Below are 27,594 nucleotides of genomic sequence, written 5' to 3' on the forward strand. Positions count from 1 at the left end.
ACAAATTGAAGGCTAAATTTTCACATATAATAAAATCACAAACACAAGGCTCACTGAATGGATGTGAACAAGCAGACATGCTTATTTGTAGCTACTATCAGCTTACATGCAAAAGCAAAACACAGTGGAAATGCATGAAAATTAGTCAGTATGTATGTGCAGGCTACATTCTGAGTGCTTTACAAATGATCCACAAATGCTCGGAAGTGAGTGGTAAGTGCCATTATGAAGCCAGATGACAGGATTTGATTTTTTTTTTCCTACCAGTTTTCTCAATTCCCACTTGAATCGGTTTGGCTGGCTCTGTTATGCCTTGGAAATGATGTCAATACAATTCTGAGACTGCTGCTAAGGAGCACAAAACATTATAGTCCTATATAAACAATAGCTATTTATCTTTCTCTTTCCTTTGACAATTGGATTTTTGGCTCAATTTCTTCTTGAACATTATATGACTAGAGTCCCATAATATTAACCTGCATTTATATTCAATAGGATAACCAGTCAAAATATATGAATTCAAATTAAATATTTCTGGTTTACACATCCCAAATAATCAGTATGCCTAAGCTCATCAACTGGGTGTTTTAACAAAACCTAAGTCAGTGTAATCCCCAATAAAAATTCTTTCCTAAACGTAATTTCTTACCCCTCCCAAATTTTAAAATAGCTTTTGATTACCTTAAAGCTGGAAATGAAAGTATTTTTGTTTGCACTTTTAAGAGTCTGATTGACCCATTCAATGATAATTGCATCATTTACTTTTTCACCCTCTCCAAGATCCGATAACACATTCAGTGTGTACCTGTAACAGAAAAGATACATATTTAAGGCTGAAAGTGGTGAAATTTACTCTTATATCATTTATATCAATATTTAGATGAATATTTAAGAAATATTTCAATTCTAATAAATATTTCTAATTTTACTCTCGTATTTGCACTTAGTAGATTCCAAACAGAGTTCAGTAATCAGAAACAAAAAATACTATCTAGTATATTAAAAAATTAAAACAAGTCTTTACTAAGCAGTTTTTCAGAGTCATTAAATAAGAATAATTGTGTTTCTAGAGATTGAGTCACTTTCAAAACAAAGTAAACATAAAAAATTTATTGTCAACAACAAATCATTAACAATATATTTTGCATTGTATATTTCTTCTGTGTTTGCTATTCTACAAAAGTAGCTAAAATTTTCCTTCAAATGACTTGTTGAAGGAAACTGATAGTGATGCCACAAACAAGTCAGTCTTTACCTTCTCATCAGCTGCCACACCAATGCCAGAGTGAGTGTTGAATTTCCTTCATTTAAGTCCTGCCCAGCAATGCCAACCAAGGAGAATTTGGCCTTATTCTTCCCAAGTTCCACTGCATAGTTACAGTTTTCAATCTGTAAATAGTAAATAAAAGTTTAGGTATCACGACAAATTTTTTAATGTATTTCTTGAATAGGCCAGCTTAGTTCAGTCATCTGAAAAATACTTGTGATGACACTGAAAATTTATAACAATTTCATATCCTAGTAACCAGTGAAATTAGGAAATAACTATTCCATTTTATAGCTGAAAATATCAGATCACCAAGGGGTTAACCAGGTAAAGAAACAACTGACTGAAAAGTTTAAAGATCCTCTCTTACTCTTAAAAGTCTTGACTGTCCAAGATGATACAGTGAATTAGTGGTAAATCTGAAACTAAAAACCTAGTTTTCTGTATTCCATCAGTTGAGGTAATCAGTGTTCTTTTGTCTACATTTAAAATTAGTGAACAGCGAAATTGTTTAAGAATCTAACTTCATCTCTAATATTTTATATCTAGATCTCACCCATCCTTTAAAATTAAGCTTTTAGCCAATGATTTTCAAAAAAGGATTAACCTTAACTATATCATCTGCTTCTTTTTGAACTTTGCTTCTTTGTTGAACTTCCAATCATGATTATCTTATAATGCTTATGCACCATCTTCTACTTAGCATTTTATGAACTTTCTTTTGCCAATCATACATAAGCTCCTTTTAAAGGAAAAAAACTATAAAATGCACAAACCTGTATCATATTCTCCCCACCCCTAGCTCAGGACTCAGCACAGTGTCCTGTCTACAGTAGGAATCGGATGCATGGTAGTGGTTTAATCACTAAGGCATGTCTTACTCTTATGACCCCATGGACTGTACCCTGCCAGGCTCCTTTGTCCATTGGATTTCCCAGGCAGGAATACAGGAGAGGATAGCCATTTCCTTCTCCAGGGGATTTTCCCAAGCCAGGGATCGAACCCAGGTCTCCTGCATTGCAGGCAGATTCTTTACCATCTGAGCCACCAGGGAAGCCCTGTCCCCTATAGTAAGAATCTGATGCATGAATACCAAGTAAACTATCTAACTACTTCTTTCCAGTGATAAAAGTACAATTAAAAAGTTTTTGTCTATCCTAGCCTCTACAGAAGTTCATTATTTCCAGTCATCTAGTATTATACTTATCTCAGAACACACACTCATTTGTGTGTGTATATACATATACATATACACACACAAATGAGTGTATACATATATATATACATATACACACACATATATATATGCCCCATACGTGTATGCACATATATATGCTCAATCCCAAGGAAGGGCAATGCCAAGGAATGTTCAGACTGCCACACAATTGTGCTCATTTCACAAGCTAGCAAGGTAATGCTCAGAATCCTTCAAGTGAGACTTCAACAATACATGAACTGAGAACTTCCAGAAGTACAAGCTGGATTGAGAAAAGGCAGAGGAACCAGAAATCAAATTGCCAACATCTGTTGGATCATCGAAAAAGCAAAAGAATTCCAGAGAAACATCTGATTCTGCTTCATTGACTATGCTAAATCCTTTGACTGTTAGGATCACAAAAAACCGTGGAAAATTCTTTAAGAGAGGGGAATACCAGATCACCTTACCTGCCTCCTGAGAATCTGTATGCAGGTCAAGAAGCAACAGTTAGAACCAGACATGGAACAACAAACTGGTTCAAAATTGGGAAAGGAGTACATCAAGGCTGTATATTGTCACCCTGCTTATTTAACTTGTATGCAGAGTACATCATGTGAAATGCTGGGCTGGATGAAGCTCACGCTGGAATCAAGATTGCAGGGAGAAATATCAATAACCTCAGATATGCAGATGACATCACCCTAAATGGCAAAAAATAAACAAGAACTAAAGAGCCTCTTGATGAAGGTGAAAGAGGAGAGTGAAAATGCTGACTTAAAACTCAACAGTCAAAAAACATAAGATCATGGCATCTGGTCCTATCACTTCATGGCAAATAGATAGGGAAACAATGGAAACAGTAACAGACTTTATTTTCTTGGGCTCCAAAATCACTGCAGATGGTGACTGCAACCATGAAATTAAAAGACACTTGCTCCTTGGAAGAAAAGCAATGACAAACTTAGACATTGTGTTGAAAAGCAAAGACATTACTTTACAAAGGTCCATATAGTCAAAGCTATGGTTTTTCCAGTAGTCACGTACAGACGTGAGAGTTGGACCATAAAGAAGGCTGAGCACCAAAGAATTGATGCTTTTGAACTATGGTGTTGGAGAAGACTCTTGAAAGTCCCTTGGACTGCAAGGAGATCCAACCAGTCAATCCTAAAGGAAATCAATCCTGAATATTCATTGGAAGGACTGATGCTGAAGCTATAATGCAAAGAGCTGACTCATAGAAAAGACCCTGATGCTGTGAAAGAGTGAGGGGAGGAGGAGAAAGGGGCAACAAAGGATGAGATGTTTGGATGGCATCAATGACTCAGGAGACATGAATTTGAGCAAACTCCATAAGATAGTGAAGGACAGGGAAGGCTGGCATGCTGTAGTCCATGAGGTCGCAAAGAATTGGACATCACTGACTAACACTTCCACTTTCAAACATTTAGTTAAGAAAAACAGTATGACTGATTTCTCCTAATTTTCTTTCCCAAGTTAGTTAAGACCTAATTACAAAACAAGTAAACCTGAGAAACAAAGATATACCTTTTTTTAAGAAGAAGAAAATGTTTCCAGGAAAAGTGAGAAAAGGACTACACAATAACAGAATTTGTATAAATTAATGGGTACTGTTCTTTAAAAAGCAGAATGCAAATTCCCAGAGGTCAGTGTGTTACAAATAAAAATGTAAGAAGATACTCTGAACCTGCTGTAATATCTGCCTTGCTCCCTTAATGAGTTAAATCTTTGATATGCATTCATTTTTTTTTAATGCATGGAGATAATGTTACAAAATTCTTTCTCTTTCCCAGGATTACAGATTTAGGCTTCTAAATAGAAATATGCACATAACTGAAAAAATGGATTCCTATGTATGGAACACAGCATCAGAGCTCTGTTTATGTAATAGTGTGGATAGAAGAGAGAAAAACCAGCATATTTGGGGCACTTCCCTAGTGGTCCAGTGGGACCTCCATGCAGGAGGCATGGGTTTGATCCCTGGCCAGGGAAATATTAATAAGATCCCACATGCTACAAAGTATGGGCAAAAGATTTTTTAAAAAAGCAAGTTTTCCACTGCCAGTCATTGCAACAGGAGAATTTTTGAACAAATTGTAATAATTACTCATGTAAAATGTATTTCAACAAAGGGCTATCTATTTTATGGCTAGTTTGAGTACAATTCCTGATGAGAACGATGGTGAGAAAAGAGCTCGGGGTTAATAGTTTAGAGGGCCGAGATGCTGATGTGACGAGCAGTGAAAGAGAAAATGGAAATGGATGCTAGCATAAGGGAAAAGATGAGTTCTACTTTTTGGCAACATTTGATTCCAAGTTGGGCAAAATAGTTCTAAGATGAAGAGAGGTACCAAACTAGAGAAAGAATAAGAAGTTAGGTTCCTAGAAGTAAGCCATGTTTATGGTGGTACTTAACACTCTAAAAAAGGATCTGCTCCCTAAGAATATAAATACAGAACGTTAAGAGCATTAGACCAAGAACTGAGCCTTGGAACTGAGCCTAGAGTTGTCAGGCTAAAAGTTTAAAACCCTGTGAAAGGTAAGAAGAACACAAAGCATGAAAAAACTGGAGAGTATATAGTCTCACAGAATTAATGGAAGAAACAATTACCAAGCATTTCAAAAGTGAAGATCAGATAATATGAAAATGAAAAAAACTATATAATGGGAGACAGAGTTCCAAGGGAAAAGAAATACCAAAGAAACACTGAAGAAAGGCTATTTAAGTGGTGCAGTTTTACCAACTTCACAAATGAAGCTAAGTGACATCCGGTGATGAATGCCCAAAGTTGATAAAAGAAGTCCCTGGATACTGTGTCATGAAAGTACTGCTTCTTTATTTTTTAAATATCTTGAACTTATTTCAGGACTTGTGTTTCATTCTATAAATAGCTAGTATTTGTTGAAAGGGAACATTCTACATATGATTAGTTTGTGACATCATATAATTAACATTAAAAACCTCCAGGTATAATGAATGAGGGTTCAGTTGGTTTTCCTGTTACATTTTGCATCTGAAATTTTGATTTAAAAAACTTATATGAAATTAGGTAACAAAATTTCCTGAATTTTACTCCCATGATAATTACAGGCATATCAAATAAAATATAAAACACAGATAGTCCAACCACTAGAAATACTGAAAAATGTGAATATATAGAAACCTCTTGTAATTATACTACCCATTTAATTACTTTTAATATTATGATGCCTTTCTTCCTTGTCTTTCTTTCAAAAATAGGATTTAAAAAAAATTTACAGTCTATAAATACACAGTCTAGAGATCAAGAGGAAGAAGTCCATTTTGAACACGTGTCTGTGTATGTGTGTGTCATACTGAGTGAAGTAAGTCAGACAGAAAAAGACACATCATATGATATCACTTGTACGAAGAATCTAAAAAAAAGAGTACAAATGAACTTATCTACAAAACAGAAATAGTCACAGATGTACAAAACAAATATAGTTTTGCCAGGGGTAAGGGGAGGAGGGATAAATTGGGAGATTGGGATTGACATATACACATTATTACATATAAAAAAAGATAAATAATAATGATAGATAATAAGTGAAATTATAGGTCAATTAAAAGGACTTTTGGAAGATTATTGATATATATTACCAAACTGTTTTAGAGAGTTTATACAGATGAACACTCCCTCTAACACTGGATGTAGTACAATCCATTTCTTTCGTTTTATTTTCTTTGGTTACACCATGCTGCGTGTGGGATCTTAGTTCCCAACCAGGGATAGAACTCAGGCCATAGCAGGCCCTAACCATTGGACAACCAGGGAATTCCCAATTGTTTCTCATCTTAAATTGCATTTCTTTACTGTGGGTGAATATTTTTTCATGTGTATATTATCTATCATTATTTATTTTTCTGTGAATTGTTCACACATATTGTTTACTCTCCCATTTTGCTATTACAATTTTCGTAATTGATTTGTATAAACTACTTTTATGTTAAGGATATTAACCATTTATTGTTCTGTTGCAAATATGTTTCATAGTTTATTATTTTTATTTACTTTTAAGTTTTGTTTCTGGTGTTTATTTTTGCATAAGAAGTTTTAAATTTGTATGTAATCTACTATATCAATAATTTATTTGTAATTTATCATTGTAAGAGTAAATTATAATTCACTTCCATTTTCTTAAAGTTTTATTTATTACATTTAAGCCTTTAAGTCTTCACTTATATTCCACTGGATTTTTTTGGGTGGATGATTTATGGTGAAAAGTACTTTTTTTCCCTACAAAATATTTACTCACTTGTTCCGGCATCATATTTTGGATAATCCTTTCTCTCCCTACTGGATTCAGTAAGCAATTTGTTATATATTAAGTTCTTATATTTTAGGATAGGTTTTTAGGCTACTGTAATCCATTTGATTTTTGTATGCATATTAAACTATTTCAATTACTTTAGCTTTATCATAAGATTTTTATGTTTGCTAACAGCTTCTCCCTCAACATTCCTAGAAAATGTTCTTGATGATTGGGGCCTGTTTCTTATTCCTTTTTATTTATTTATTTATTTTTTGTTTCTTATTCCTGTTGAACTTTAAAATCACTTTTATAATCCCATCCCCCAATATACACACATGCCCACATATGCATAAGGAGATTTATTGTAATTTTAACTAGAATTATTTCCCACCTGTAAGTCAATTTGTAAGAATTTGAATGTCTTTATAATATTTAGATTTCTATCCAGGAATATGGTTATAGTTCTATTGATTATATTTCACTAGAGATAATTTCTAACTCATGATACTGCAGGCTAACTTCACAGTTCAGTTCAGTTCAGTCGCTCAGTCATGTCCGACTCTTTGTTACCCCATGAATCGCAGCACGCTAGGCCTCCCTGTCCATCACCAACTCCCGGAGTTCACTCAGACTCACGTCCATCAAGTCAGTGATGCCATCCAGCCATCTCATCTCCTGCTACCAATCCCTCGCAGCATCAGAGTCTTTTCCAATGAGTCAACTCTTCACATGAGGTGGCCAAAGTACTGGAGTTTCAGTTTTAGCATCAGTCCTTCCAGTGAACACCCAGGACTGATCTCCTTTAGGATGGACTGGTTGGATCTCCTTGCAGTCCAAGGGACTCTCAAGAGTCTTCTCCAACACCACAGTTCAAAAGCATCAGTTCTTCGGCGCTCAGCTTTCTTCACAGTCCAACTGTCACATCCATACATGACCACTGGAAAAACCATAGCCTTGACTAGACGAACCTTTGTTGGCAAAGTAATGTCTCTGCTTTTTAATATGCTGTCTAGGTTGGTCATAACTTTCCTTCCAAGGAGTAAGCGTCTTTTAATATCATGGCTGCAGTCACCATCTGCAGTGATTTTGGAGCCCCAAAAAATAAAGTCTGCCACTGTTTCCACTGTTTCCCCATCTATTTCCCATAAAGTGATGGGACCAGATGCCATGATCTTCGTTTTCTGAATGTTGAGCTTTAAGCCAACTTTTTTAACTCTCCTCTTTCACTTTTATCAAGAGGCTTTTGAGTTCCTCTTCACTTTCTGCCATAAGGTTGGTGTCATCTGCATATCTGAGGTTATTGATATTTCTCCCTGAAATCTTGATTCCAGCTTGTGCTTCATCCAGACCAGCATTTCTCATTATGTACTGTGCATATAAGTTAAAGAAGCAGGATGACAATATACAGACTTGATGTACTCCTTTCCCGATTTGGAACCAGTTTGTTGTTCCATATCCAGTTCTAACTGTTGCTTCTTGACCTGCATACAGATTTCTCAGGAGGCAGGTCAGGTGGTCTGGTATTCCCATCTCTTCAAGAATTTTCCAGTTTGTTGTGATCTGTCAAAGGCTTCCTTAGAACTCATAATACTCACTTTTGCCCACATTGCATTGTATCATAGTTATTTGCACACATATCTTGAGCTTCACAGGTGGCACTAGTGGTAAAGAACCTGCTTGCCAGTGCAGGAGATGTAAGAGAGAGATGCGAATTCGATCCTGGGGTCAGGAAGGTCCCCTGGAGGAGGGCAGGGCAAACCACAGCAGTATTCTTGCCTGGAGAATCCCATGGACAGAGGAGCCTGGCAGGCTACAGTCCATGAGGTCACAAAGAGTTGGACACAACTAAAGCCACTTAGCATGCACACACACATATCTTATCTAATTTCTTTAGGATTTCCTGAGGACCAACTCCATGACTTGCTCTATTTTATATCCTGCATTGTACAGTATATTCAGGTTGTAGGTAATCAATTAATATCTACTGAAAATATTAACAAATAACCAGTAAATATCTGGCAAGTTTTGGCAATTATAAAATAGGAATTCATGGATGATGCATCTCCAAGAATATTAAATTCTGCTGCTGCTGCTGCTGCTGAGTCACTTCAGTCGTGTCTGACTCTGTGGGACCCCATAGACGGCAGCCCACCAGGCTCCCCCATCCCTGGGATTCTCCAGGCAAGAAAACTGGAGTGGGTTGCCATTTCCTTCTCCAATGCATGAAAGTGAAAAGTGAAAGTGAAGTCGCTCAGTCCTGTCCGACCCTCAGCAACCCCATACTCCTCCGTCCATGGGATTTTCCAGGCAAGAGTACTGGAGTGGGGTGCCATTGCCTTCTCCGTCTTAAATTCAACAACTTGTTAAAGTTGTAGTTATACAAAGTGTCTGACTTGGAGGACTAGTTTCATCTTTCCAAACACAAAAGCTCACCTGTATTAAGGATAATAAGCATAACATGATTTGGGATGAATCTGTGGGGACAGATTACATTTACTAAGCTTTATGAAACTCTTAAGTCCTCTGTTTTATATGAGAACAATAACAACAGATCCACGGGCATTATTTCATTCACCTTCTTCATGTTCCCTCCAAGAGCAGGATAAGGAGGTTTGTTCACATGGCTCCAGTCAACTGGCACACGGATCATTTCGTAGAGCTGAAAGATGACTAATGCATCTGCAAGGTCACTAAGACAAGAGAAAAAGAAAATGAAGGAGGAGGAAATGTCGGTATGATCTGGTTTTACTAAGCACACTGGAGATGGGCTTTGTCTACAAAAATACAACAGGACTACTGAATGCTTAAAGAATGGCAGGCAGAATAGATCATTTGACCCAGAACTTGTAATCTAGGAATCTGTCCAAATTTTTTTCATAAACGTGTACAAAGATATATGTACAAGGATATTCACTCCCATGGTATTTATAAATTTAGAGACAATTTAAATGCCTGACAGTAGGGGCTGTTGAGTAAGTTAACCTCACCCTGGACTCCTGGACCATTATAAGATGGAACAAGGTAGATCCCTATGTTCTAACATGAAAGCTTTATACAACACACTAAGTTTAAAAAAGCAAGAGGCATATATTTAAGTATTTAAAATATTATTTTTAAATATTTCTATTTAAGATATTATTAAATGTATTTTAATTACATTTATGCATTTTAATCTTTTAATCTAAAAGATTAAAAATATATTCAGAGTTAGTAGTATTTAAATACCTCTATTCATAGCCATTACCTCTGGGCAGGAAAAAAAGGAACATGGGATGGTAAGATGGGATTATCATGGTTTTTTTTTGTTGTTGTTCTACATACTTACATACTTCCTGAAGCTTGTACCATGAGAATGAGTTCATCTATTACTTATGTATTATGATTTTTTAAACTTTAAAAATCACAATAGCTACTCAGTAGGAAGCTGTTCATGTCAAACAGTGAGGGTTAAGAGGAAGGAATTTAGGAGAAAGTAGGAGTTACTGAAGTAAAAATACTACTACTTGGGATTCAGAAAAACATGTTCTCCTGAGGCACCCAGAGTACATCTATTGAATCTGTTTTCAATTCTGTATGGTAAGGACATAAAGCAACAGTGACTGATTTTTAAATTGCTAGCTCCATGCTGAATTACATGAGTTTTCTCCCTCAACAGCTTGTTCATTGAGCTCTGTTTTGCTAAGGTTCATATTAAAGTTACTTTGCATCTCTGAGCACACACCATATGGCCATGCAGGGGGCTGCGCCCTGCACTGAGTGAAGGAGAGAGAAAGTCCTCCTGTCTTAAAAGAAGCGTCTTCTTTTGATGAAGGTAAACAAGAGCTAAGTCATCTATCAGCACATGGGGAAAGCTGTATGAAAAGTAAATCACTGAAGTAGTTGTATAGGTTCTGAAATCTCATTTCATGAATGTTTTTGTTTTTTTACTTTAAAGGAATTCATTCTTATTTCTATGTAGTATGGTATTAATACTCATGTTTTGCAAATAGGGAAACTGAGGCCCAGAGAGTTGAAACGGTTTCCAGATGTGTTCTAGAACCAACCTGTCATAGAAAAATTCTAGGGCTGGTAATTCTTAAAATATATTTAATAACTTGAAAGGAGAGAATTTTCAGTTAAAAACAATCTAAATGATTCTTTTGCTTTGGTTTAGGTTGGGTTTGGTATACTACGGGTGGGGAGCTAATCACTTAGGGGTTGGTTTAGGAATATGACCCAGACACAAATTTATGGACATACAGTTCTGGTGCCAACTAAACCTCTGGTTCTTGTTTTTCTATATCTTGATGGTGATTTTTGAGAATTTTCTGAACTTCCCTTACCCCTCCAAAAATTACCTATACCTGGAAACCCTGTGCTAGCAGTTTAGGAACTAAATAAAAATAATCATCTTTAGCTAAAAAATTTAGCCAATTATTCTCCACTGTCAACCACAGAGAACTCTAGTATTCCTGACATTTATGAAGCTACCATGAAGTCTCAATAAATTCTAATCTCCTAGTTTTAAATGTCCTTATTAATTTAAAAGAAAATACATGTTTATTGTAAAACAAAGAAAAACCCTCCAAAACCATATTTAAATTACTAACATTAAAACTAAGTCTCCTCACTACCTTAACCCTCCTCTCTAGGTTGTATACAGTTTGGTTTTAATCCCTCTAGATTTTTTAAAAATTCAAATACGTATATGTATATACTCAACTTTAAAATAAAAATGAGATTATAGTAGTCCTATTATATCATTATGTTCTCTCAGTTATATATTGTAGACATTCTTTCAAATGAGTCCATAAAGATCTAACCTTTTTTTTTTGAGAAGAAAATTTCTATATTTATTATAAGTACAAAAGTAATGATAAAGCAGTATCATATTATATATTTACCTCAAGTAACAAGTATATCACAAGAGAAAAATTGAGAATCTCTGAATTATGTATTTTCTGCCTTTTAATTGTGGCAATATTTAGTGGGTTCAGAAAAGTAATATTTCACCTGAGGGTTTTGAATCAAGGATTTTTAGTGAGATATCACACTTAGAAAGATAAAGAAGGCAACAGAGTTTGCAGTCTTATTAAACTGCTATCCCTTTAGAAGAATAAGCTTAATTAGCATCCCTCTTTACCTCCAGTATTAGAGTTCTTTACTGCACCACTACTCTGAGAAGTTCCAGTCTAAAAGACATATGTCTTTTGTCATCCAGTTGGAATTCACACACTCCTATTAAAGACTTTATGAAATTTAAGTCTATCACATCAAAGCTAGTTACCACAACCAGGCAATACTGATTTTAAAGACTATTTTGAATATACACCAAGAAATAACTATACCATAAATCTGATCCAGTGAACATGGTCTTTTGTGGTATTAATCTTCAGTTCATATTTAAATAAAAGCAGTTATTGTTCATTAAGAAGTTTCCTTGGTGTGTCAATTATTAATAGGTTTAGTTAATTAGAAAAATATACAATTAGCTGGAGCTGAGTTCTTTTGCATTTTTAGGCATGCTCAGGTAGATCTTGTAATGGAGAAGGATGGTTTCCTCTCATCTACACCTAGAAAGACACCTTATTTGCACTACTGGTGAGCACAAGAAATGGTTCAGTAAAATATTTTCTTAATTCTATCAATGTTAATAATGTGTTGTCATTTTTAAACAAAAAAGAATAAAACAACAAGTATGAAGGGAAACAAAGTTATTTCTACAAATTAGAAAAAAGTATTCAGAACAAATTATAGGATAATTAAAGTTTGGGGCAAAAATAAATAGAATGTGAATTATAATGATGAACACTGATAAAATAAGAGCAATTAATATTACTGTTCTTCTAATCTGTTAAACTTGAAATAATTTATTATTTTCCTGATTAGCAATTATAAAAAAGATGAATTATCTTTACTAAATTATTTATATCATCAAAAATTATAACAATAACATCATAATATTATCTTTTCAAATAATACTTTTCTATTAAAATCCACTGTATTGCCAATCCTCAGGATTCTGAAACTCTAAATGTTGGCTAAAATTTTTGAGATTTTTACAAAATATTCTCATGTAAACACACCTACAGTTTGAAACTAGAGAAGTTGGACTCTGGCCCAGAAAGCTAAAACACATAAAATATTTACCTGTACAAATGATTAATATATGGGTTGACTCCCAAGGAATTCATCCAATTCCGAAATGTCCTCTCTTCCTTGCTCTCTCCTAAAGTAGACACAAGTTTACACTGATGATTCAGGACAAAAAAGGAATCAAGAATTGCATATTAAACCATTCTGGCAGGCACAAACTGGTCATACATATTTTGTATGCCATGGTTCCTATGATACAACAATCTTTTTGTTTGTTGTTCAGTCACTAATTCATGTCTGACTCTTTGCAACCCCATGGACTGTAGCCCACCAGGCTCCTGTGTCCATGGGATTTCCCAGGCAAGAATACTAGAGTAAGTTGCCATTTCCTTCTCCAGGACAATCTTTTTAGGGAAGAAAAAAAAAATCTCTTTCCACCAAAGCTCCCTTTCCCCCTGTCTAGAAAGTCTCCATTTGCTTTCTAAATGTCTTCATCTAGAGTCCCTTACTTGGTGTTTGTAAATTACTGAGCCATTAGTTTCTGTGTTCAGAAAAGTAACAGGTAAACCTATGTGGTCCTATCTGTAGTTATGACTTCATGCAAAGGGGACTGGTGCAAAATTAATAAAACAACCTTTTAGGGTAACATTAGCACTTTAAACAGAAATAGAAAAGCTCTACCTTTCCCAGTGTGGTATCTCTAAATCTGTACAGAGTATGGCTTTACACAGGAAAGTGTCTGAGCACACAAACCTACATTTTCATCACACCAAACAGCAATGAAGAGGAGAGGGGATTAGAGGTAATATAAAAACAAGCAATGAGGGGCTATAACTATTTTATAGGCTTCCTGGGTTATTTTAGATTGTCCCTACAGAAAACACATAAGGGACATAGCCCCTATACAGAGTGCGAAAAGACACAGTTCATCATAGTATAGTAAGTCACTAGACCTCAAAGATCACCTCAAGAAGTAACTCCTGGAGGCAGTATTATTAAACCTGAGATTACGTATGGTCCTTGAGCTTCCCCTTCATAGCAGCGCTTACCCCATCCATAAGGGGAATGTGGGCTCTGGTATGGACAGAGAGAGATGGGGGCTCTTTTGCCATATCTACCTTTTAGGAATCGCCAGCATTGCAGATTGTCCTAAGGGGCCATCTAGAAATATTATTGTTTGTTTTTCAGCTAAGTTAGGGGACAATGGAATAGCCTTGCCTACCTCTCATCACTAGACTCTTGAAAATGGAAACGTTTATACGTCTCATCACTTCCAAGACGTGGACAAGTCCAGGTCACCATCTGAACTTTGGCTTGTGGGGGATCCCCAGGATAATCTATCACATTTGACCATCTGAGCACCAGGGGCCCATTCCTATCGCGTCATCCTTGCAGTCTTCTTCAGACTGAGTGTCACACATAGAGTAAACCTACACACCCAGAACAGAAATCCAAATCTTGTAAAATTTAAAAGATTCTGGTTTTTGTGTTGACTGTCCCTTGCATTTTCATGTGGTTTTCAATACCATTATCTAAAGCCTTTCCCATAATCTGCTTTAATTCTTCTCTATTCAATTATATAGCCATATAATTTCTTGCTCGGAGAAGGCAATGGCACCCCACTCCAGTACTCTTGCCTGGAAAATCCCATGGACGGAGGAGCCTGGTAGGCTGCAGTCCATGGGGTTGCTGAGAGTCGGACACGACTGAGCGACTTCACTTTCACTTTTCACTTTCATGTATTGGAGAAGGAAATGGCAACCCACTCCAGTGTTCTTGCCTGGAGAATCCCAGGGACGGGGGAGCCTGGTGGGCTGCTGTCTATGGGGTCACACAGAGTCACACACGACTGAAGTGACTTAGCATAGCATAGCATAATTTCTTGCTGAAATTTTGTCTCCTCTGGTCTATATAAAAGGTCTGCAAAAAGGATCCATCTGTTGTATCTGCCACAGTCATTTTATAATACATAACTGATATGAGAATCTTTTTAAAAAGAACAAAGTTAAACTACTCCTAGAACTCATGCTTGCCTTGTTTTGGGAGTTATTAAAAGGTGCATAAATGGAAGCGAGAGTCAGTCCATAAAGAAAGCTGAGTACTGATGACTTGATGCTTTTGAACGGTGGTGTTAGAGAAGACTCCTGTGAGTCCCTTGGACTGTAAGGACTTCCTACCAGTCAATCCTAAAGGAATTCAGTCCTGAAAATTCATTGGAAGGACTGATGCTGAAGCTGAAGCTCCAGTACTTTGGCCACCTGATACTCACTGGAAAAGTCCCTGTTGGCTGGGAAAGATTGAAGGCAGGAGGAGAAGGGGACAACAGAGGATGTAAAGGTTGGATGGCATCACCGACTCGATGGACATGTGTTTGAGCAAGCTTCAGGAGTTGGTGATGGACGGGGAAGCCTGGCGTGCTGCAGTCCATAGGGTCGCAAAGAGTCAGACACGACTGAGCAACTGAACTGAACTAGGTGCAAATTAAATATTTCAACTTTCCTGAAAGTGACATAAATGTAACCATACTATGATTAGCAGCTTGATGCATGTGACTTGAATTTATCTTTTAGTTATTTCTCTATTACATTCTGGTATTTTGTTATATGTATAAATTTTTTCTAGTAATTAGAGAATTTTTACATTATTTTCATCTAGGAAAATCCCAATTATGTTTTAAGGTTTCAAACACCAATAGTGTAACAACAGTTTAAATTTTACTAAAATAATATCCAGTTTCTGCTGGACCTGATGAGACAAGACACTAAACTTGCATTTTCATTGACTTCTATAACTATTATAGACCAGTGTTTTCTGTTTCTTCCTATTGCTCTAAACTAATTGTATCATTATTTTAACTTTTGATACCTGGAAAGTAAAAGAGATTTTAAAAGTGAGCATTTATTTATCCACTACCATTTCAAGTTGTCTTGGTAAATAAATGCTCAAGGCCAGAAGCACTGTGCATTCGCGGAGGAGTCATGGTAAAGCATTACAAAAACATATGTATTCCAGACCGGAAGTGTTGTCTGGAGTTCAGACAACTAAAGCAATCTTGGGCGTAAACTCTTAAAGGCTGATAGAAAAGAGAGAAAGAATTATAAGACATTCTCTTCATTTTTAGGACTAAACTGACATTGCAATTGATAAAAGTTTAGAGAAAATAACAAAAGTAGGCTACTAAGAGGAAAGGAAGGAAAATATATTGAACATTCACTACATGTGCTAAAGTGGTGTATTGTTTTCCTCTTCCCGACCATTAGAGAGCACACAAAATTTGTTCATTAATGAAAGGTCACTTTAACTTGCTCTGGAACTCTTCAAAATAAGTATTACTATTAAGTCTGGTTTTATATATGAGAAAACCAAGGCTCATAAAAGTGCTCAGTTATTAAACTGGGGGTATCATGATTTAGACAAAGTCTAATTCCATGGTCTATGTATTTTCTATTACCACAAATAAATTTTGAGATGGTCTCTGTATCGGTAGCCCCATATTTGGCTCAATTTAATATGAAGATTTATTATTTAATTGGGCCTTTACTTTGCTTTAGTTCCATACAGATAAAATTCTTTGCCAATGAGGACATACTAATACATGAATATGAAGGTGATAAGGTCAAGCTTCAAATTTCATAAGGATCTACAAAAACTAATGTACAGAAGAAAAAATTCCAGTGATAGTCGACGTCAAATTCATTTTTGGCAGATGTATCAGGACATACATATGTTCTAAATAAAGATGACTGATAAATATTTCCCACAGTATTTTTTATATAAATAAATACTAATGGAAATATTTAGCAATCCTGTTCACACTGAAAAATCCCAAAAGCATGCTGAACACCAGCAAAAGAATTCAAACGTGACAAATAGGAGAACGAGCAAGTTGGAAAAGATATCTAGCAAGAATTCAGTGACTATAAAAAGCAGGTCATTTTTAATATGCCACTCTAAACAATGCCTTCTACTATAAGGCAGAGAGGAATTTTGAAATTTTCCAGACTGATAAAAAAAACACAGCCATCTCCCTTTTTAGTTTTTTTAAAAGTTCTAACCCCTCACCCTCAATTTCTCTGCTGAGAAATCAACATTTTTTAATCTATCTTACCTCTCAGTTACATGTCTATGTAGAGAACACAATCTTTATTTTACTGAATCTCAGAAAGAGTGAGGTAAAATCATAGTCCTCCAACAATGTATTTGTTAAATCTGAAGCTTCTTTCGTTAATCAAAAATCTGTCATTATAAAGTGACCAGGACATTGGAACTCTGGTCGTGGTAGTCAAAGAGAAAAAGATGATAGGGCTAATCTCTCACTCTGTCTCACAGACGAAGAGGGAGTAAGATGGGTGATGTGAGACAGTGAACACTGAAGTTCAGGTTCTCCCCACCAGGAAGAATCCTCGCCTCAGAACCAGCTTCTCCAAAGGCAACTATCAAGGCTACTGTCTGAGTAGTCCCTAACCTCTGCTAACCGCCACTGCTGCCACTATTTTTACTTTTGGTTCTAGTACGAATGTGGGTCTTGGTATACATGTGAGTAGTTGTGAGGATGAGAGGAAAAGGAGAGAGAGACTGGAACAGATGAGAAAGAATGAGACATTGAGCATGTTTTTGTCATTATGATGATTCATATACTGTAAGTGTCAATGACATTTAGTAAATGTAAGTAACATAGCTCAGCAATACAAAATGATATGTGTTATAGATCCTAAATCAATCCTTTCAGAGATTCTTGAGATAAAAGATAAGTGTGCTTATTCACAGCAGAGGGATAAAGGCTTTCCATCAAATCATGACATCCAGTTGTCAAAACTGATCCCTAATGTGTTTACAACTCCACTATCCCATAATTATAGAAGGCAAATTAGATAGAGTTTATTAATCAAGTCTTGCCCTGCTGTTCTAATTAAGTTTCATTTGTTTCTTGCTTGTCATCCTTCATTCTTTAGGCATATTAAGACAGATTAAAAAAAAACCCAAAACACAACATGAACAATACAAAAAATATCAACCCAGATAGAAAGAACAAATAGTACTGATAAAAAGCACATTCAGAATGAATATATTTATAGAGTATAGAAAAGTACTAAATACAGTACCTACATTAGGAGGGGTCAAATCTGCATTTCATGAAGCAAAATAGGAAAGTATTATAAATTATGAGACAGAAAACAACAGCCCACACACAAGACAAGTAATGAATATTGTCAATTTTTTCAAGTGAACTAAAAACAGAAAAAAGAGAACAATACTGGAGTCAAACTGAAGCTTTCAAAGGAGGAAAAAGTTACAAATAATTATTTTTTCAATAGCTATATTTCATTGTACATATTGGTGGTGGAATTATGTAGTCATTTAAGAGACTATTTTAAACGTATGATGGTTTTCACTAAACTCTTATGGAGAAATGACAGACAAGTACGATTTACCTCAGCATTTGCTTTTAACCCAAATGAACAACAATTTTCTTTAACTTCTTAATGCACGCACATGCCAGCACACAGTCAGCTACATCTCCCTCCGCAATCCCCTACCTCCGACAGTGAAGTAGGACGATGTCATAAAAAGATACACAGTGAATCAGTTAAAGACAGAAAGAGCATACCTTCCAATAAATTCACATCGATGTCATTATTATCAGGCTTGTGGAGGCCTGGGTACGTGTTAAACAGATTAGCTACAAAAGCCAGGTTAAGTTTAGGATTGCCTGAAACCACATCTGCAGGAGTAACAAACTGTCTGCAGCCCAGTTTGTCTGCTTCCTGAAGCATGAATTCAGCACGCTTCAAGTCATTTTTCTCCTAAACAATGAAATAAAACAAAAGTGGTCAAGATTAAACTTTTGATTAGCATAATTTCTTATTCATATACGTATTTATAAGCAATTACTTTTCTGGAAATGAATCAATGGATGGCTCAAAAGGAGGTCAGGATGCACAGCAATTCCAAATTAACTTCCCCATTTCTTTTAAATCAGTAAGAACAAGTCTCTGAGGTTTCTTGCTGGAACCAGAAGAATATTTCATCCTCAAAGCTAAAGTACTCAACAAAACTCTCAAATATCCTATCAGTAAGCTGCTGCCAAGTTGCTTCAGTCGTGTCAGATTCTGTGCGACCCCATGGACTGCAGCCTACCAGGCTTCTCCGTCCGTGGGATTCTCTAGGCAAGAACACTGGAGTGGGTTGCCATTTCCTTCTCCAAGTAAGCTGCTACTGGCTGAATTATAGGTAACTTGTTCAGGGCCATATATTAGAGTGCCTTCTGGCCAAGAGACTTACTTACAAATGGTACTAATAAAAAGATATCTACTCTGGTATTTCCAGTGTATTCTTTTCTCAGTGAAAAACACGTTGGGATACATGTAAAAAAATACTAAAATCAGAAGGAACACACTTTTCACAAATGCAAAACCTTGGAAACAAACCAATGCTTATCAACAGGAGAGCAGATGAAAACTGAAACTGTGTTAATAGTCATATAAGAACATACAACAATAGGAGTGACTCTCAGTAATATAATACACTCAAAATAAACACTAGAAATTTAAGTACAACATGATAAACTTTATATGAAGTTAAAAAATAAAATGCAAATTTTAAATCTGTAAGAAATACACTTAGTTGAAAAAAAAGTGTATTAAAAGCAAAAGAACATGAGCATAAGAATAAAGACAATGATTATCACATTAAAGGCAGGCAGAGAGATGGGACAGGGAAGAACTACACAGCTTTATATAATCTGATGTCAAAGTCCTAGCATTCTTGTTGGATTTCAATACAACAAACAACTACCAAAGAAAAATAAATTTAAACAAAAACATGCATGGACCCATGATTAGAGTATATCATGACCAAAGACTAAGATTTATCTAATTTTATGCACTAGAGTTGTAAATAAAATGTAACTGAAATCAGAGAAAGCAATAAATTCAATGTTATCAAACAACAATAAAAGCACCTCGAGTAGACATGAACAAGGCATAATACATGGACCTTATTTAGATTTTAATTCAAATAAATGATAAAAAGAAAATCTGACATTTATGAGGCAACTGGAAATGTCAACACTGATTAATCATTTTGATACTACAGACTACTGTTATTTTTTTAGGTACTATGGTTATATTTTCAAAGTGTCTTTATCTTTTAGAAATACATATTAAAATACTTATTGATGAAATGATAATATGTCTAGAATTTGCTTCAAAATAATATGGAAGATGAAGGAAATAGGTAGGTAATAAACGGAGAAACAAAACTGACCATGCATTGATAGCTGTTGAACCTGAGGAATTAACTCATGGTAGTTCAGTATACTGTCTGTTCACTTTTGAATAACTTTGAAACTTTCCGTAAGTTTTTTTCAGTTCCTAATATTTGTACTCAAGCAAATTTGCAAATTGTGCATAATTGCTTTTAGATTTTATAATAATGTGAAATAAAATTAGTGGTGACTCGAATTGCCTTTAAAACTAAACTTGGATGTTACACTTTAAGCACTTAATAGATTTTTATACAAACTGTAATCTGATCAGATTTTAACATTTAGATGTAACCCTGGTATTTACAGTTTATGCTAAAAGAATGGACTTCCCTAGGAAATTTTTAGATGACCCAGGATTTACATCAGTCCTTTCTACATCATAAATACTAGAATTGCCATCTTTTATTTTGTGTATTGCCAAATATAAATGGGAAGAAATGATAATTGATTGCTTATGAATCCATTAGCAGCTTGTTGCTCCCTTTCCTTGTACACTGTCACAGCTACAAAAGCACCCGAGTGAGTTCCAGTGATGCTGTGCCACGGACATATAGGTGGGCATAAAGTTGATTCGACACATACTCAATGTCAGGATCCCTTTCTTCACTCATGACAGCCATATGGCTTAGCATGGAAATTTGGAGCCTAGGGCACAGAAAAAAGCTTCTGAAAAGCATAAAAGCCAAAGTCTAATGAAGGGCTGAGGACTCTACCAGGGAATGCCCCTGTAGAGAACTGAATTCTATGACTCTACTCACTACTCAAATTCATAGAGGTACAAAGTTGAACACTGGTTACAAGGAGCTTGAGAGAGAGGGGGAAGGAGAGTTATTGTTTAATGCCTATAGACTTTACTATGTGATGAGGAAAAAATTCCAGAGAGGAAAGGTGGTGTTGATGGCACATAATGTAAATGTACTTAATGCTGCTGAGCTGTTCACTTAAAAATGGTTAAAATGTTAAGTTTTATGCTGTGCGTATTTTATAAATTTTTTTTTTTTAATTTTAGTTAAAAATTATACTCACACTAAATCCTGTAAGATCAATGGCAATGGCAGGTCCATCATCCCGGTCACCTTTAGGTGCAATCTGATTCAACAGATGAAAATAGGCTCTTGAATCCTTTAAGGGAAGAAACACAACAGAATTTTAAAAGTGAATAAAATCACCACTGGATTTAGGAAAAAAGTACTCATTGAAGAAATTGCCTTCATTTCACAGAATGAGTTATTCAATAACTTAGCAACCTTTACTTGTTACTCCAGGATTCTGAATGCACTACATTGTTTCACACTTCAGAGATTCTAGCAATTGTGTTTTGCACCTCAGAGCTTCTAGCAACACTGTCTACTACACTCTTTCATTGCCCTTCCTCACCTCTTTCCTTTGTTTACACTCCTAAGCATCTGCATCTCCAGTGGGTGGGTGGTGATGGGGAGGGATGGGGTTTCAAGTTACTTTGGTTCAGAGAGAAGCCTGAAGACCTCCTTCTGTCTACTGATTCCCTATGCCCTCAGATACTTTGGTTTCCTTTTTTTTAAAATAAATTAAATACATTTTTGCTTGCACTGGGCCTTCATTGCTGCGCACGGGCTTCCTCTAGTTGCAGTGAGCGGCAGCTACTCTTTGTTGCATTGGGCTCCTTATTGTGATGGCTTCTCTTATTTCAGAGTACTGGCTCCAGGAGCACGGGCTTCAGTAGTTGCAGCTCATGGGCTCAGTAGTTGTGGCTTATGTGCTCCAGAGTGTGGACTCAGTCGTTGCAGCACACGGGCTTAGTTGCTCCACAGTATGTGGGATCTTCCTAGATCAGGGATCAAACCCATGTCCCCTGCACTGGCAATTAGATTCTTATCCACTGTACCACCAAGGGAGTCCCCTTTGGTTTCCTCTTAACTGGTTATTGGCAAAGTGGAAGTAAGAGTAAGAAACAGGTTATGCCTACCAGGGCCTCTAGTCTAGCAAACAGATAATAATTCTCACTCTAACAGACTGATATCCTCATTATAACTTAGTCTATTAGTATCACAGAAAATGAAAAAGAATGCTTTAATTTGCTAATGCTAGCATCTCTTTCCTCTTACAACCAGTTGTATTTCTTTTTTCTAATTTACTTACTTATTTTTTGGCCACACCACTTGGCTTGCATGACCTATGTTCCCTAATCAGCGATTGAACCTGGGTCCTCAGCAGTGAAAGTGCCAAGTCCTAACCACTGGAGCGATAAGGAATTTCCCAGCTGTATTTCTTATTACAAGCCAACAAACCAGTTTTTTTTTTTTGCAAAAGATTTTGTGATTATAAGTGGGGGGATCACCTCAGATGGAGAAATGCAAAATTTCATTTTCTATACTGTGTGCTTGAGAATTAAACTCCAGTTCTAATTTACTTCTAAACCCCATTTGACATTCAAAACAAATTTGACATGTGTTTTGACATTCTTTTTTTAGTGTCACAAATCTGAGCATTTAAATATGAACCTTAATGTCGTGGCTGAAGTTGCTGATGGTAGGCCATCCTGCATTGGTCAGATGGTAGTTCACCCATTGCAGCAGTAATTCCTCTGGAGATAGCCTCATTAGCTCTTCTAGATCCTCACCTTCCTTTAGCAATGCAATCAGAGCTGAGAGGAAAACAAGGAAGTATAAATTCTTCCCACAGTAAATATATGTCAATGAGAAGCAAATATTTTTGATGACCTTACCTTCATTCCTGGAAATCTCAATATCAGCAAAAAGCCCAACTTTGATGATCTGCCAGAGAAGTCCCAAGACCAAGTGTGGTTTTCCTTCTGTGAGATCCTGAGCCCCAATGTTGACTACAGTACAACCAATGGCTGAGGCAGAATTCAGGGCTAGGTTTAAATTTTCCTAAATTGCCACAAAGAAAAATAAACGTGAGAAAGTACTTTCTAAACTCTTGTCAACAAGTTGTGGAGGTAAATAAACAATCGGTGCTAAAACTTAAGATTTTTCAACACAGTACTTGTATCACCTCTGTATGCCAATGACTTTCAGAAACCTATCTCCGGGCCACACTTCTGCCCAGCCCCCACTGTAAGCTCTACACCAATATACACCCTTGGCTATGTCCACCTGGATGTTTCACAAGTACCTCCAAGTCAATGTGTCCAAAACTGAAGCAATTTTCTGGCCATACTTCCCTAGTCTCCCTCTAATCCTCTGTTAAAACTAACGTTTTCCTTTATTTTCTGTTTTGGTCCATAGGCCCAACCTTCATTCTTGCCTTCTTTCTTCCTAAGAAGGCAACCTGAGCAGAATCCTTGCTCTTCTTGCCTGCTATAGCCTGTGAGCAATTGCTGTGTAATTTCACCTTCTAAAAACCCCTGGAAACTGTCTTTCTTCAAGTTTCTTAATTCCTTCCTAATACCCATGCTCAGACTTACTTTCTACAATCCACCTATACTTAGGTACTTTAAATACCCTGTGATCTTGGGAAAATGAGAACCTGACCATGTTCCCTGGCTTTAAAACCCATCAAATGTTCTCTATGTCCCACTGTGTCCTGTCACTCACTCTGTTCCAGCTCTAAAAATGGCTTTCTCTGATTATTCTACATGAAATAACAAGCATCACCACATCACCACACTCTTTGCTGGCACTCATTATTCTTTATTTTACTCTTTATCATTCTCTGACATATTATACAGTTACATATTTATTATTAACTAATATAACATATATTATAACATATATTGATATAATGTTTATTACATATTGTTATTACATATATTTACATATTATTATTACATATATTTACATATTATTATTACATATTTATTATTATTATTAAGAGTATGAGCTCTGATTATGTCAACAGAGGAAGAACGCCTACAACCCAACAACAAAAAACCAAACAACCTGATTACAATATGGGCAAAGGGCATGAATTTCTCTGAAGAAGATATCAAATGGACAGTAAGCACCTGAAAAGATGATCAACAGGAGAAATCATTAGGGAAGTGTCAATCAAACCCACAATGAGATACCGTTTTCTATCCATCAGGATGTCTGTTATTAAAAAAACAAACAAAATAACAAGTGCTAGAGAGGATGTGAATAAATTTGAACCCTAGTTCATTCCTAGTGAGAATATAAAATGGTGGAATTCCCATGGAAAACTGTATGGCAATTCTTCAAAAAATTAAACATAGAATTACCATGTCATCTTGGGACTTCCCTAGTGGCTCAGATGGTAAAGAATCTGCCTGCATTACACGAAAACTGAGTTCGATCCTGGGGTCAGGAAGATACCACGGAGATGGGAATGGCAAGCCACTCCAGTATTCTTGTCTGGAGAAATCCATGGACAGAGAAGTCTGGCAGGCTACAGTCCTTGGGGTCACAAAGAGTCAGACACAACTGAGCGAAAAGTATGGTGGCACCATGTAATTCAGCAAATCCACTTCTAGGTATATACTCAAAAAACTGTGAGCAAGGACTTAGATTATTTGTATACCCACGTTCATAGAGCATTATTCACAAAAGTCAAAAGGTGGAAACAATCCAAGTGTCCATCATCTTAAACAGACAAGTAAGATATAGTGTAGACATACAACAGAATGTTATTCAGCTTTAGAAATGAAGAGAATACTGACATATGCTATGAAATGGGTGAACCTTGAAGGCATTATAGTGAAAGTTGCTCAGTCATTTCTGACTCTTTGTGATCCTAGGGACTGTAGCCCACCAGGCTCCTCTGCCCATGGAATTCTCCAGGCAAGAACACTGGAGTGGGTTACTATTTCCTTCTCCATTGAAGACATTATGCTAAGTGAAATAAGCTGGTCACACACACACAAATAACTATTGTCTGATTCCAATATGAGGTATCTGGAGTAGCCAAATTCATGGAGACAGAAAGTGGAATGGTGAATAGCCAGGGGATGGGGGAGTGGAGAATGGGGAATTATTACATAATGGGTATAGAGTTATATTTTAGGAAGATGAGAAGGGCTCTTGAGAAGAATGCTATTGATGAATGCATAGCAATGTGAATGAATTTAATGCCACAGATCTATACACTCAAAAATGACTAAAATGGTAAATTTTATGTTATGTGTAATTTACAACAATGAAAAAAAGGGAAAAGAAACACCTTGAAGGTGCTCTCTACAGCCAAACCCGGAACGATTTAAGTACCAAAATAATCAAGAACACTAATGAATTAAGCTACTGGAAAAAATAGGAATTCCTAAGTCCATATCAATGCTAGAAAAGGAGAAAGAAGGAGAGAGAGAAAAGTGAGGTCTCTGGGTTACAGAAGAATGCCAAATAATAAATAACTGGTGCATGTGGAGAAGTGCTGGAGTTGAAGAAACAATTTCACAACCGTCATGCTAAAGGCTAGGTTAGAGGGACTTTCCTGGTGGTCTAGAGATTCATGCTTCCAGTATAGGGGGGCAGGTATGATCTCTGGCTGGGGAACTAAGATCCACTCAGTGTGACAGAAGGGGATAAAATGACAGGGGTAGGGGCAAGTAACTCAAAGTTGTTTTTATCCAAATATGCCATTAATTTTAATCTAAAAGCTTAATTGAAAACAATGTTTAATTAATATTAATGTTTCCTTTAGTTGTCATCTATCCAGCTTCCCTGGTAGCTCAGACGGTAAAGCGTCTGCCTGCAATGCAGGAGACCTGGGTTCGATTCCTGGGGTTGGGAAGATCCCCTGGAGAAGGAAATGGCAACCCACTCCAGTACTCTTGCCTGGAAAATTCCATGGATGAAGGATCCTGGTAGGCTCTAGTCCATGGGATTGCAAAGAGTCAGACACGACTGAGCAACTTCACTGATCAATGCTGTACCAGTGACCAGAAACACTAATGTACAGAAAAAGAACCACCAAACAACAACGAAAGAATACTTTGGGACAACACATGATGGCAAGTTGGAAAAGACAATGAATTAGAAAAATTCAGAGTTACCTTGGCTTTTAGCTATTTTATTCCCTTTGCAAATTTCTTCCCTAGAAATAACACATGCATAGTATGTAGCGACGACTTTTTTCCCAGTCACTTTTTCACCCTTTGGAAAGACACCATTTGCTATTAGGCACTGTTTTTGTGGCCATTTAATGGCAACAAATAATCAATACAGTCAGACTTTAAATTCACCAAAGTTAAGAAGCGATAATTTTAAGAGCTAGGGGATTTATTGTTAATTGTGTTTGATTTTCTTTGGGGAGAAAATATTGTCTTTTCCTCTTATATTTCTATAGTCTGTGTTAGGGTGGGGCCTCCCGTGTTTGTTTAAATTTTTATGTTTATTAGCCAGAAGCTACACAAAGGCTTACAAAGCAGAGTAATTATTTCAGTGGCTGCTTCTTGCAGTATGCTGAAGCAATTTATCTTGCTCGGCTCCAAGTAAATGGCTGTGTCTCTTGGGGTTCAGTCAAGGGTAATTAAAGTAAGCACTTGCAATTAAATTATTTTGTAGCGGAATTAAGCAATGTTCATTTAAAATTCAGTTCTCCCAAAAGAAGGCAGAACCAGAGGATTCTTCAATATATTTACAACCTAAATAAATATGATAAATATGACAATATTATTGGTAAATTTGAAATCTTTTCTATTCAGAAGATTATTTTCATATGTTTAATTATCTTAAATCAAATCAATTTAATTTTCAAGAGACAGCCTCTACCAATTCATGCTAGACCAGTAATATTTTTCTGTCTTCTTTTCCAAGAACATAAAGCATGTTTGCTCCAGTTGTGATTCCCCTGAATGTTGGGGAAGGAACCATACTGAAAGTGATTCCAGGAATAGTATTAATCTTACAGTGACACCTTACATTGACATCATGGTACTGTAGCCAAAAGAAATGTAATTTCACCAAACTGACTGTAACAACTAGTGAGAACCAAAATCTTCCACTGCTTCTCTCAGCCTGGACAGTGATAAGAAAGCCACATCTTAACATGATTTTGCACTTATTTGTCTATCTTACTGGCATGATTTTACTCTTCTAGGAGAAGCAGCAGAGTATTTGTTTGTTCATTGCAGGCACTACTTCACTGAAGGCACTATCTTCACCACTACTGAAGATCTTCAGTGGAAAACATCAATAGACAGTTAATACTCTAAAGATTCTTTGAGTCCCTCACCTTTAAACCTGTCCCTGCAATCTCCACCAGTCCTGACTGCTGTGTTGTGATCCTTACCTAGTCATCCATCCCCTCTCTTCCCCTTGCCCACCATGAAAGACCCAGCTTCAACTGCAATTCCAAATCTCCAGTTCCAACCTCAGCCTAAAGACACTGCCACAGGTTTGCAGGTGGTGTTTTCTCTTACTGCTGTAAGCAGTGAAACTCAGCTTTGTCATATCTACAAGTTATGTTGGTGACATGTGGACAACCAGCTTTTGATGTTAATTTTACTCAGAGATGTTGGTTTTACAAGTATTGCAAATGACTTACAAGTAATTGGCAAAAAATGGGTTGAAAATAAGGAGTGAAAATGTGCTTCCTCAA

At 36.3% G+C, this 27,594-nt stretch overlaps 1 protein-coding gene across 2 annotated transcripts in view; it reads right to left on the bottom strand.

Annotated features, from left to right (window-relative positions):
- PLS1 (plastin 1) overlaps positions 1-27,594 on the bottom strand; it is a 129,434-nt gene that overhangs the window by 10,162 nt on the left and 91,678 nt on the right. For both annotated transcript variants that reach the window (XM_070793680.1, XM_070793685.1), the window contains 8 exons: positions 22,805-22,970; positions 22,581-22,723; positions 21,127-21,222; positions 18,442-18,637; positions 12,888-12,966; positions 9,334-9,448; positions 1,256-1,389; positions 682-805 (listed from right to left, as the gene is read on the bottom strand). In XM_070793680.1, coding sequence (XP_070649781.1) covers positions 682-805; positions 1,256-1,389; positions 9,334-9,448; positions 12,888-12,966; positions 18,442-18,637; positions 21,127-21,222; positions 22,581-22,723; positions 22,805-22,970 — 1,053 coding nt within the window. The remainder of the gene's footprint in view (positions 1-681; positions 806-1,255; positions 1,390-9,333; positions 9,449-12,887; positions 12,967-18,441; positions 18,638-21,126; positions 21,223-22,580; positions 22,724-22,804; positions 22,971-27,594) is intronic.

The sequence above is a fragment of the Bos indicus genome, chromosome 1 (genome assembly GCF_029378745.1).
Source record: "Bos indicus isolate NIAB-ARS_2022 breed Sahiwal x Tharparkar chromosome 1, NIAB-ARS_B.indTharparkar_mat_pri_1.0, whole genome shotgun sequence".
Lineage (NCBI taxonomy): Eukaryota > Metazoa > Chordata > Mammalia > Artiodactyla > Bovidae > Bos > Bos indicus.